Source organism: Caloenas nicobarica, chromosome 1 (assembly GCF_036013445.1).
Source record: "Caloenas nicobarica isolate bCalNic1 chromosome 1, bCalNic1.hap1, whole genome shotgun sequence".
Lineage (NCBI taxonomy): Eukaryota > Metazoa > Chordata > Aves > Columbiformes > Columbidae > Caloenas > Caloenas nicobarica.
In genome coordinates, this window is record NC_088245.1 from 24,922,945 (window position 1) to 24,936,205 (window position 13,261).

At 36.7% G+C, this 13,261-nt stretch overlaps 1 protein-coding gene across 1 annotated transcript in view; it reads left to right on the forward strand.

Annotated features, from left to right (window-relative positions):
- The window catches only part of CADPS2 (calcium dependent secretion activator 2), a 308,472-nt gene that overhangs the window by 99,447 nt on the left and 195,764 nt on the right, over nt 1-13,261 (forward strand). Inside the window, exon 3 of the mRNA XM_065627091.1 lies at nt 5,686-6,018. Coding sequence (XP_065483163.1) covers nt 5,686-6,018 — 333 coding nt within the window. The remainder of the gene's footprint in view (nt 1-5,685; nt 6,019-13,261) is intronic.

Below are 13,261 nucleotides of genomic sequence, written 5' to 3' on the forward strand. Positions count from 1 at the left end.
AGTGCTGCTTTGCTTAATGAAGATGAGAATGTCAGTGCAGTTGCACTACTAGAAGGTGTACAGGGGCTGGATGAGTCACGAGTTTCCTTTTCAGAGACTCAAAAATCATTCCTGTGGTCCCTCTGCCCTTCTCAGTACCCTTTTGAATTTTAAAAGAGCAAAGTTTTGCTTAAACAAAACCCTATGTTACCATGCAAAACTTGTACCCAAAACATAAAAAGCAACAAGTCATAGCTCAATTCAGTTCATCTCCAGAATGGATAATGGATGAACATGATTGCAATGCTTTTCTGTATGTGTGTGCCTTACATAGACATGTATACATTTATATATATATGCATATACACTTGTACTCTCTGAAGCTAAAATTTCAGTTTTCAGACGTTTGATAAGAAGGCAATTCTATGTTGAAAAAAGTGTTCCATTGTAACTTATTACCTACAAACCCAAATATTTTTATTTTATAGCATTGGATATACCACAGATGTGAGAGCTGTTCTGCAGAAGGTTTGTATTGTAGACACAACATCTTTGCAATTAAAAATATGGGGGAGGTACCCTCTGTGATTCACTTTGGAAGAGAATGTTAGTATGAAAATGAGATTTTGGTTAAAAATCCTAATGTATATATTTTTTTTCCCTTTGACTCTATTTACTATTTACTATGTACTATTTAGAGAACACTTTTTGTTTGCTTGCTTGTTTTGGCAATCCTTTGTTTTAAAAAGGGGTGGCTTAGATCATAATTTTTCCCTTTATGAAACCCTTTTGCAAAAAGTTTTGTGCCCAAGAATAAAAGAGCTTGTAAAATAATTTGGTCAGTGCAAGCTTAGTGTGTTGCCAGTTGGTGCTGTGCCTAGAGCTGAGTCAGGATCTGCTAGAACTGATATATAAGCACATAGCTGCAAGGTCGTGTTTACCTGGTATGTGTAGCAGAATTACAAAACGTTATTTTTTATTAACAACACCACTTATACCAACTGGTAGAAACATTATGGGATTTTTCTTCCAAACTGGCTAAAAAGGTGACCTTAATAGAAAACTCCATCAGTGTGTGTCTTACGTGTTGTCTTTCATTTGTATAAAAGTTTGTAATGCATGGCCTAATTGGCCTCATATTTAATCTGTTTCCAGAGGTTGTCTACAGTTGAGTTTATGCAAACTCTTTTGCATATTGCTTATGTTTTTTCTTAAGCTTTACAGCAGAGAATAAGATTATCATGTTTGTGTTGCCTGCATGTATAATTAGTTAGATTTGGTATGATGTTCAACAAATAGAAATATTATTCAAGGGGTATGTGCTAGAATATGTAAAAGCAGTTCTTTGCTTAATATTTCAAATATTTTCTCAAGTTGCAGTCACTGCTAAAAGATATATTTCTGTTTAAAGATGGAAATTAACCTTCAATGTAACTAGCTAGTGCTACAGATTATTTTGAAACAAGCTTTTAACTAGCATTTGCAACACATGAAATTGTATATGTATAATTATTGGAAAAAAGTTAATTTAAACCGTACTTCAGTAGATAGATGCAAATTATATTTGTTACTGTAATTATCAGGGAAAAAGAAATTGAGGATTTTTTTTTAATTCCTTACCTGATCATCTTTGAATGGTTATGATGTGAGGAGAACTTCATCCGTCAAATACTGTAGGTATGGCTCAGTCCAAGAGTATTCAGAAGGGCTCTAAATAAAGCGAATTGGAAAAGTTCCTCAAAATGGATATATTGGGTCTATCAAAACCTCTTTTAACTATTTTTTCCTGAATGCACTGTATGTGTTAATAGAGCATTTCTTTTTGGTGTTTGATAGTTTGTTAGCAATGGGTAGCAGGAAGAGTTGACTTTAACTTAGAACCAAGGAACCACTAATGATACTAAAAGTTCAAATGCTGACTGACAAAGAGCGTCACTCCAGGATTTCTTTGAAAAAGTCCAGAAAACATTGGTAGAAACAGGAAATACTTCATTAAAAACTTTGACTCTTGTCAAATAATTTCTAAATGATACAAGTATTTCCAAATGATGATGGCTGATCTACCAGATCTATTTCCCTGTAGAAATAGATTTCTTTGTCCCCACAATAACTTATCCTGGTATTTTATATTTTACATTCAGAACTCTAATATTTTTTTCTCTCCAGTTCCCCCCTACTGTTGAGAGACTTGAGGTAACATTTTAACACTGGAGGTTTTTGAATAATTATTTAACTAGAACTAAGTCTAATGATCAGACAATTCAAACACAGAATTAAGAGAAGAAGAGCCAACAATTTAGTGAAAATACTCAACTAGTATTTTGTTTTAAATGTAGATATCAACACAAATATTTTTCCTAATGGGGATGATTGAGCTGTGCATATAATCCATGCTGAAGAAAAAGTGGCAGACTCCGTTACAACTGCTACAAAAGCTTAGATATTTAATTGTAAAAAGGAGTGCTGCCAAGAGAGTACCACTGGTGTTGTAAAGCATGTGTGAGTCCCAAGACTCTGTACCGACAGATATTCATCCAGGTGGACTTTCTGGAATGATGGTGGAAACAATAACTCTGTTGGCATGAAACAAGTGCCATACCATTCTCCATACAGTAGCGATTCCCGTAAACTTCTACTGAGAGCATTTTTTCAAAAGCAAGCGTAAAACTTTGCTTAAAAGCATTGAAACTGAGTACACAAATCTGAAGAAATATAACTGAAGCAAAGGATTCTGCATTTGACATGAAGTGTACGGTATGTCTTTCAGGAACAGGAATGACGAGACATTTAATAGCTTTTTAATGCATCTTACTGTGTCAAATTTGAGGCACATATGGTACACTCCTAACTGAATTTCCATTCTCTTACAGTTTTCTCTTGCAAGCAAAGTCTTGAAAATAGAGCCTTTCTGTTGAAATGTTATTATTACGTTTTAATTATCTCAAATACGAATAGTGTGTTTTAAAGACATTACATTTTTTTTTCCCTCAGGAATAATGTTGTCAGTTTGCTGCTCAAAAACGAGTAGTACAATAAGAGCTTTAGGTTCAATGGATTCCTTTACAGAACCAACCATGTACTTTTTGTAGTCTGTTAGTCACACTTTGGGTTTATATTTTGAGCTATTTCCTCTAGTATCCACCATATCTTTTGGGAAAGAATTATCTTGGAATAATTTAAGAAAATATAATAAAAACACAGTTTGTGACTGAAACACTTCAGAAGAGAACACTTGAAGGTCAAGGATACATGCAAATTTTGTTTTGTGTTTGCACATACCTGGTGTTTTGCCCAACGTGAACATGCCATTGCTTTGTCAATGTTGTGGCCACCAAGTGTTACAATACTGCTCCCTTTCCATGGGTAAGTGTTGAAAAAAATGGAACAGATTTTTCTTGCAGTCTCCTAGAAAATCAACCTCAAAATTAGAAATAAACTTTGAATTAGTCTGGTTCATAAGTCAAGGGAAGTGCTAGCGGCTTTTCAGCCCCTGCATTCTGGATTAATGATTTTGAATAATATGACTGAAATAAGGTAATGAAAGGTGAATGATATTCTGCTGATCTTACAGTGTGGGGTTTTTTTATTAGACTGATTCCGTTATATTAGCAAAATACATAGGGTCATGTAATCTTGGATAAACATGAGATTTTTGGGAGGGAAGTCTATAAATATTCTTAATTTCACTCGTTCTTCTGCATCTGCTTTCTCTCATTGGGTGAGCAAACTAATGTGATGGAAGATTTAATAATGTTTATGGACAGTACAAAGTGGCTGAAGTTAGTTTGAAGTCATCTTTTTTTAAAATATTTTTTTTCCTATTTGCTTTCCAGTGGAGCTGTTGGAGGAATGCATCACTTGTAATTGCAGACTGTTAAAACAAGCAAAGGCTTAATATCCTTGTACCTGTTTGCGTTGATAAGTTTTATTGCTAAGTGGAATTTCTGATTATTATTTGTTTTGAAGTGTGATTCAATATTAGTATAACATTTTGACGAAATTAATATCAGCATTAATTGACAGTAACCATGTCAGGTCCCTTTATGGATAAGAATTTAAGCAGAGATGCTTAGGTTTCCAAAAAAGGAAATCCATCATGGTACAGTTAGAGCATAAAAAATGATTAGCATATATTGGTGCTGGGTTTGGTTTTGTTTTAGTAATCTGTGTGGGCAAGTACTTTTCGGCTTAATCTGCAGCCTTCTGAACAATATCAATTAGGATATCTGTTGAAAGGTATATTCTGTAGGTAACTGCCTTTTAAAATATGCTACAGGGAAACATGCATCAACAGGCATTGGAACTTTTAGAATATGTTTTTCTTGGTCTGTTTCCACCTATATATTTCTCTCCTGCTGTTCTGTTTTGTATTTTCCAAACAAAGAACAGTGGTATTTTAGTTTGGTTGTTAGGTGCACCGTCTTCCAACACGTGCGAGTGTACAGAGTTGGAGCTCTGCTGCGCCGTCGCCTCATTCCTTGTATTTTCATAGCTCTTGGTGACTAAACGTACTATCTGAAAATGCATAGTTAACTCACCTTCCACTTCACAGCATCTGATTTAAGAGAGCGAACGGTCAGAAAGGTGATGGATAGAAAATCTCTTTTAGACTACCCGGTACCACATCTGTTGTCTGCATCTCAGCTGTGCGTGGGGTGTTGATGCGGCACCCGAGCAGTCCCCGCAGCCAGGCCTGGCAGGGCGGATGGAGGTCCTGGACCCACCTCCCTCTGCCGCCTGAGGCCAGCTGGTTCTCCCCGAGTTACCCGTTCAACGGCATGATGTCACTTGTCCTTCATCCAAGGCACACCGTGCTTGTTTACGTGGCCAGTCGTGCTGCAGTGGTCGTCTTCTTGTTGGTTGCTATTTGTAGAGGAACAGTTTCATGAGACTTGCTGCTAGAAATGAGCTGGCCACACAGTGGTTGGAAAGATCAGCCTTGCCAAAGCCTGTGTTAGAAGAAGAGCTGAACGCAGCTGTCCTTGAACACTGGAAAGCTCTTACAGAATGCTGACACTGATTTAATGAGTTTGTTGTTGTAGTGTGCCTTGTCATATCTTAAGAGTATGTGTATTTTGGAGAGGTTTTTAGTGTTAGTTTTTGTTTGGGTTTTTTACATGGAGAATCCTGTATTGTGTCTCCAGTATTGTATCTACAGTAGTAGAACCAGTTCTGCATCTTTCTTGCCTCTATTGTTAATATCAATTCTAGTGTTTCTCTAATACTTTTTTTTTCCTAGATTTTTGTCTCACCTTCCGTGAGATTCTCTGCTAGCTTAAAGATCATATTGTAACTCGTACTTCTGAGTTTTGAGACAGTGTAGCTCATCCATGAGTTACTTGCAAGTAACTGTAGAGTTCTTTGGTTTTAATGGAGGAAAGATTTAATTAATCTTGTAGGCAGGTTTTCAATTAGCTGCTGTTAATTCAAATTTTATTCTAGTTTAACTATTGTAGATTTATGAATAAACACTTTAAAAGCTACTTAGCTTAAGTACTTACTCAATGTGGAAACTTACTTTTTCAACATAGTCACTTGTTTCTTTGTGAAAAATATAGCAAACTTGGCCTTTATAACTCTTATTTATAAAGCTGTCTTACACAGAAGCAAAATATTAGATTGTAATCCCTTTATAAGGGATGAGTTTGTGGTTTTGCCCATGCCTAACTTTTTCTGTTTCTTTTTTTTTCTCTTTTATTTTAAAAGGTATTTCTCAAGAGTGACCGGGTTGCAAGAATGGTCCACAGCGGAGGATGTTCTGCAAATGACTTTAGAGATGTTTTTAAGAAAAATATAGAAAAGAGGGTCCGAAGTTTGCCAGAAATCGACGGATTGAGCAAAGAGACAGTGTTAAGTTCTTGGCTAGCCAAATACGATGCCATATACAGGGGAGAAGAGGACTTTTGCAAACAGCCGAATAGAATGGCCTTAAGTGCTGTATCGGAGCTGATTCTGAGCAAGGAACAGCTTTATGAAATGTTTCAGCAGATTCTAGGGATCAAAAAATTGGAACACCAGTTGATTTATAATGCCTGCCAAGTAAGTATTGGTGTCACTCGGTTCTGTTGTTTTCAAAATATCTCCCCCCTGCCAACAGGTCAAGTCCTTCCAGTGTGCAGAAGTCTTCAGTTTTAAGTACATCTCCACAGAGATGGGACCACTCAGGAAAGAATCTTTGCATCATTTGCTTGCTGGAGAGCACCTGGAACAAGGGTATGGCAGAGTATACGGTACTTATGCTACCGGGATGTCCTGAGACCTTTTACAGTGTCACAGCTCCAGTGATTTGGGTGATTCTGTGGAATGTTCTATGGTCTGTATACCTGCATACCATCTTATAAGTTACTTATGTATGTTTGTACATGTGTTTGTGTGGATATTTAAAAGAAAGTTGCTTCCATAAATAGATAGGTGGCAGGCAATTCAATTCAAAATGCTCTTGGCCATAAAATGTCTAGGAGTTGGCTATGTTAGAACTCAATGTGCTTCATTTCAAACACCATCTACAAAGCTAATTTGCACATTTTACTTTGTCGTGTTGTTGGATTAAAGTGATGTTCCCCATAAACTACTGAGGACAAGACAAGCAGTCTATTCAGCAATAATATTTGGATTTATATGTATAATCTATTGCTAATCAGTAGTGTAAATGATATGTAAAAATATTTTATCTGGCTAGTCTTCATACTGATGCAACTATAAATTAACAATTACTTAGGGAGGAAAGACCTGAAAAAAGAGAGGTATTTTTGAAAGTCTTGCAACTGACCAGAGTAGATGTAGCATTTAAACTGAGCTCACACAGCTTTCTACACTGTCTATAAAACAGAACACCAGACTACATAGAAGATGTTTTTAATATATTATGCTGAAGGTTGGCTTGTAGTTGTGGGCCGTCTTAATTCAGGAACAAATGAGGAATCATGGACATTGTTGGGGTAGCGTGGCATGAAATCATGCAACTGTTCTATGATTGAAACATCTGTGGTATTTAATGATTCTCAGGGTCATAGATCCAACTTTTATAAGAAAGTGTAATATTTTATTCTGCATCAAATATGAGGGGTTCTGTTTTCACTGTGAGCTGTTTACCAACACAGTGGAAAGAGACTTCCAAATGAGCAGTATTTTCAATCCCTCCTCTGGTGTCTGATGATCGCTAAATCTTATTTTATATGTCACTGTGAATGGTCAAAATCTGCTGTTAGTCTGTGTTGTGCTAGAGGAGCACAAACAAACGTGACTGTAGAGCTTAGAACAATTAAACAAATAAATTGTTCCCTTAGCCTAGAAGTGGTTCTGATGATAAAGTCCACTAGATTCTTATATCTGTACACTTGAAGGCCTGTTTATTTGGGTTCCTAATTGTAGGAATGTTAATGGAACAAAACTGATTGGCAAATATCAACAATTTTCTGTCCTTGTTCTATAACCTACGAAGACACAGAAACATCGCAGTGATACATTTTTGTCTTTTGCCATGGTAGAGTTTTGAGATTGGGATTATTTTCTTTTCTGTTTTTTGAATTGCATATTCAAGAGGATATAATCCTGTGGTAAGTAGGAAAGGAAAAAGACTGATTGCTTGCCCTGATGTGTGTAGAGATGGCTCAGTGGGCTTAAGAGAAGACTCTTCTCCTGCTCTTCCTGGTTTTGAGCACTGAAGGCTGTAAAATCTCCTGTGCAGGTCTCCAAAGTACACATTGTTTACCCTGGGTTCATAAAAGTATTGGAGGACAGGAACAAAGGGAGACTTACCTCTTTGGGAACAGATGTAGGAGCACCTCCGTATTGCAACCTGGAGAGAATGGAGAGGCGAAGTCTTCAAGTCTATGCACTTCTTGTTTGGGCTTCTAGCTTAATGAGGATTTTAGTTTTCCAATGCAATGATGGGGTCACTTTGCTAAAGCAAAAACTTTCATTATGTTCTCCAACAGAGTTGCTACCATCCATACATTTTATATGCTGTTCCTGTGGTCCAGTCAAGCACATAATACACCAAAGGTATGAGAAGAAGTCTGTTGCAAAGAAAAAGACGAGTCGCAGCCTTCCCGAGAAGTGTATTGCAGACAGCAGCCAGTCTCTGATAATGCAATGCTTTTTCTCCTTTGGCAAAATCCCTTATTTCTCATTATAGCTTTAATAAACATTTTAGTTTAGGCTGTATCTTATTCCTTTCTATTGACAGTGTATTTATAGAAGATGAGATGGAGTTAGACTCGGATTTCAGTCAGCAACAGCAGTTTTCATTCCACCCTAGAAGCTTCTATCTGTCTTTGTATGAAAATGCTCACTTTAATTTCCCTTTGCTACTGCTGTTTAGAATAGCAGAGACTTGCAGATAATGATAATCAATAGTGTCTGGGAGCAGTGAGATAAGTGAAAGTCCGAACAGATGTTAAAATTGTATTTTTGATAGAGGTTTTGATGAGTTGCCTTCTAGCCAGTGCTTCTAGCAGAGAATCAGATATATGAAATTCTGTATATTTTTCAGCTCTGAGAAACAGCTGCCCTAACAGCAAATCTGTACGGTTATAATTTGTGCAGAAAATTCTGTCTTTTTCTTTCCCACCTTTTTATGTTCCTTCCAGCTCTTTGGAAGTAGGAAACAGGAAAATGTCTTACAATGTCAATGATAAGAGTAAATTATTGTGCACCTACAGAGCTGCTAAGCAGACAAGGATGCTGTTCGTAACAGTAGGAGGTATTGTCTGCCAGCCTCCTCCTTGTGACTGTCTCTGCATTTAGAAACCTTTAATTGGCTTTCAGCAGCTTTTGCTCCCCAGCCTGTCCTAAATGGAGCGTTTCCATCAGCTCTTAAACCCTTGGGTATCTGGCAACAGCTCCTCAGACAATTGTGCTGGGGTGCGGGTTTCTGTGGGTCTACATAGATTGCCAGTCTCCATCCTTTATGTCATGGCACTGAGAAACAGTGTTTGTTCAGTCAGCAAAATAACTTAATAAGAAATAAAGTGAATAGTAATAGACCAGCTCTCTGACACTATCAAACACAGTCCACATGGCTATGAGAATTTTACACGTTTTTCTTTGAAAAACAATTTTTTTTGGTCACAATCTTTTAACGCATGCTAAATATCTACGCTTGTCCTTGGGTGGTGAACATTAACAGGATGTTCACATTAGGTTGTTGAAGATTTCTTCTCTGATCTTGTTTTCAACTTAGAGCAAGGCCAGCAACTGCTGCCAACCACCTATATCTCTTTGTGATTAAAAGATTCAGTTTGGTAAGTGCTAACACTTTCACCTGATTTTTATTTACATAGTGTTGCCTTGAGCTGTGTTCTGTGATAAAGAAATGATTGCCAGTTAGCTGGGACTTAATGAGCTCCTTGACTTGCTTTTGAGATGCCTGGCCACAGTGTGTTGTTATGATTTCTTTGATTTATAGAGATCAAACATGACATAGTCTTTTTTCTTTTCTTTTTCTTTTTTTATTTTTAATTATTCACTGATGTAGAGGATAACTTTGATGCAGAAAGTCAAACTGAAAGTCAAACTCAGACTGATGTGTGGTCATGCACTATTATTATACTGGTTCACCAGTACCAGAATTTTGATATCAAGTAAATCATCACTCCACGCAGAGTTTATTTTATTTTGAAAGTTGACCTTTATAAGGTTGACTTTTTGCCTGATCTAAACCCTTTGTCTTTGGTGCAGGGAGGAAAGAACAACACTGATTTTTATAATGAAAGCATTCTTGCAAGTCACATTCACTTTTCTGACAGGTAATAAATAGTTTTGAGAATAATGTAACAGTTTTTAAGAAAAATTATTTTCTAAGTCTTCTACTGTCGACGTTTTGGGAATCAACCACAAACTAATTCTTCTGGAAATAGCTTTAGATGTTACTTTGCTGCAAGATATAATTTTCTGTTTAAAAGCGTTGTATTGTGTCTGGTTCACATCCTTTATTATCTTATTTCAAGATGTAACTCTTTGTATAAGTGTCTAATACTGAAAATGATGAACTATATTGTATCTTCCATAATAAATTTTTGTATTTTTAATTATGAGAATATTTTCTGTCAAGAATTTCTCCTGAACTGAAGTCTGCTTGTGGAGCTCAATACAATTGGACTGTTTCACCCAGCACTTCACTGAAGTCCAGTTAATTGTGCGGTTTTGGAAATAAGTCAAATTAAGGGCAATTTAATTTGCAACAAGGCCCTCATGACTTTTGAATGTTGGCAGTTCTGATCCTTTGCTCCGTAAAATCGTAAAAAAATAGTGCAGTTATGTCACAGATCACAGAATTTCCCACGCTTCTGGTTATTTTTCTTAGAAGCTTTCATACTCTGTGTAAGTTATAGGGACAAATGCAACTTTATGAAGGACAAAGAGTAATGATATCTTTGTATAGAAAGTTTCAGTGTAGAGTTGATAATCTTCTTCTTGAAGTAATTAAACAAGTGTTAAGATTCCATTTAGTATTTAGACCAAAACATAAACAGATTCATTAATGTTTAAGTCGAGGCAAGGCACAGGAAAACAGTGGTTTGGGCTGCATTTTATACATATTGCATAACAGTATATGTTCTATATCTGAGTCTTTTCAGTCAAACAAAAAGATACTGACTCCACGAGATGTTATAATGTGACCAGGGCGTTAGGTAAGCCAGCACCTTTCCGATGGCCACCAATGACTGTCATTATTTATTTCATGAGAAATTACACCTGATACAACAAGGAAACCTCTGAAAAATGTTGATAAGGTCCATTGCTGTATTTTCGAGGCAGCCTCAAGTGTTAGATCCGCTGATGTCTTAAACATCCATCCTTCTGGGCTGAAAATGTGCTTTTACCTGGCCTAAGATATTCCTACTCCCGTATTTAAAAAAAAAAAAAAAAAAATCCAAAGCAAAGCACCACAGCCCCTTGTGCTCTCTATGGGAGATCTGCTACCTTCAGGCCTTACCTGGTAAGCGGTTCCTGCTGGGTGGCCAGCACTGACACCCAGTGTGGGGCAGGATTTATTTGCTCTGGAAATAAAAGGCAGTTTTGCAGTGACTGCAGAGTAGACGTCAGGTAGGACAGGAGTGTGGGGAGAAAGGGGCAGTGGTATGGGAGAAAGGACTGCAGTGGTATGGGAGATCTCTTGGGACTGAAAAAACAAGTTTGTGGGACTGCGGGAGGTTATGGAGTTGTATTCAGGTGTTGACCACATTTTTAGATTGAGTTTAGAAAGTTTCTGCACGCAATCGTGATGCAATAATGATATGCTTCTTTACAGAAAAGGTCAGTGCTTTAAAACTGTCATATATGTCTGTCAACCTGAAAAGTGCCTTCTGCTTTTGATAACAGAAATGTTCACACTTCAGGCTTGCTTATGCATCAGCTCTATTGGTTTCTAGTATCTGCAAATAAAAGAATATATCTTCTCCCATGCCCTCCTCCTCACGAAAAAAATCTGCTTTATGATTGATTTTTCCCTGTTCTTCAAGGGGAAAAAATATTTGCCACTGTCTGTTCTTCAGCGAAGCAGAATAATTCGGATATTTCAGTGGAGAAATAAATTGTCATTTCTCACAGGATTTTAGATTTTGTCTCTTATTCATAAGATGTCACTCTTAATTACATGTACATAGGAGTTCAATATGAAGTTATTCCAACAGTTATCTATTTAAAATGGGTTTTTTTGCTGAGCTGCTTCATTTGCTTTTTGCCTCAATTTGAGAGCTCTGGAGAGGTCTTACTCAAGACAAAAGTTTCAGTGCTTTGGAAAATAGTGCTGCAATGTCAATTATCCCTCCTAAGATTACTCCTGTAATGGGACTGCAAGAAATCTACAGTGAAGCTGAACAGTGTATGTCAGGCCAGTTTGGAGTTTCAGCTTCATAATGTGAGTTCTAGTGAAAAAGGAAGTCTTAGAATCCTGAAGTGATTCAGTTCTTTTAACACACACTGATGATACTTGAAAAAAAAAAAAAAAAAGCTCCTGTAAACAAGTGTTTTTTCTATGATAATAGAGTTTACTTTGGAAAAAATCTCTGATTGTCCCAAAGGGTCTTGATTTGTTCTCATTTACTCTAATGATAGAAGAATAATGGAAAGAATATTAAAGCATCCTCAGAGATGCAAGTAACTTTTTTAGCATGTTTAAACGTCTGACTCTGACCAACATTTTAAAGCTTTGCAAGTTACAAAATAGAGAAGTACTTTTTATTTTCTTTTTTTTTCTTTTTTTTTTTTTGTGTAGTTGAAGGAATACTGAGAAAATACCAGAGACAAATGTTGTGTTGGCAGCTGTAATGCATTTTCAGTATTTGAGGTATTGCAGTATCCTTACATTCAGGTCTTGGGTGAGAAAAATTGTCTTTGACATGTACATTTAAAAGGAAAGCTTGAGTGGGACATCTGAAAACCATGAAAATATTCCAAGGTTTACTTGTTCAGTGTAAGTGTTAAGAAAAAACATTGAATGATAGTTTTTCACTTTTAATCACTTTTAAGAGAAAATGTACTTGTGGATTTTTCTATCACAGAGCTTCCTTTGCGCATCTGTGTCTTCTGTTCTTGTTGAGTTTTGTTTTCCGCCTACATGGAGGAGTTGGACGTGTACGGTCTCCAGTAACCTGAGAGACTGCCAGTACTCACAGACTAGTGGATTTATGTGTATTTTCCAGGTTAGCATCCTTCTAGGCCTGTTTTCCCGTGTATCACCTTTCTCATCACAAGAGGTAAGCCAGGCTTGACTGAGAATCAGCAGAGAGAAGCTGAGAATTACCCATTTCACCTGCTCTGTCTTGTGCCTCCTCTGGCAATCGAAATCATCAGCGTTGGGATTTTGGCTGCAGATCTTTCTTTCAAGCTGTTTTGTTTTCTGTGACTGTCTTTGGCATTCGATGAGTGCGGGAAAACAGCAGGAAAATGAGCATCATAGCATAAAAAAATAAGGAAGTTGGTTTTGGCTTTGTTAAAGTAGATCCTTTTACGTTTCTTCTGTTTTCTACCTTTTCCCTGTGTTTTTTTCGCCTAAGATATTCTTTTGGAGCCTTCATGAAGTAATTGATGCTTTTATGACATTCTCTTGAGTTCCAGATCCAAGGGATTTTAACTGCCTCAACACTCGAAACCAAATATATCCAGATTTAGCTTGCACTTATTTTAATATCACCAGAGCATTTGACTCATTGTGTTTAATATTACCAGCTGAGGATAAAGTTCATCTAGATTGGTATTAAGCAATAAAAATTAATCTTTTCTCCCAAAGGCTGTAGTATTATTTTTTTTAATGTTTTGTTTTGGATTTTTTTAAGGA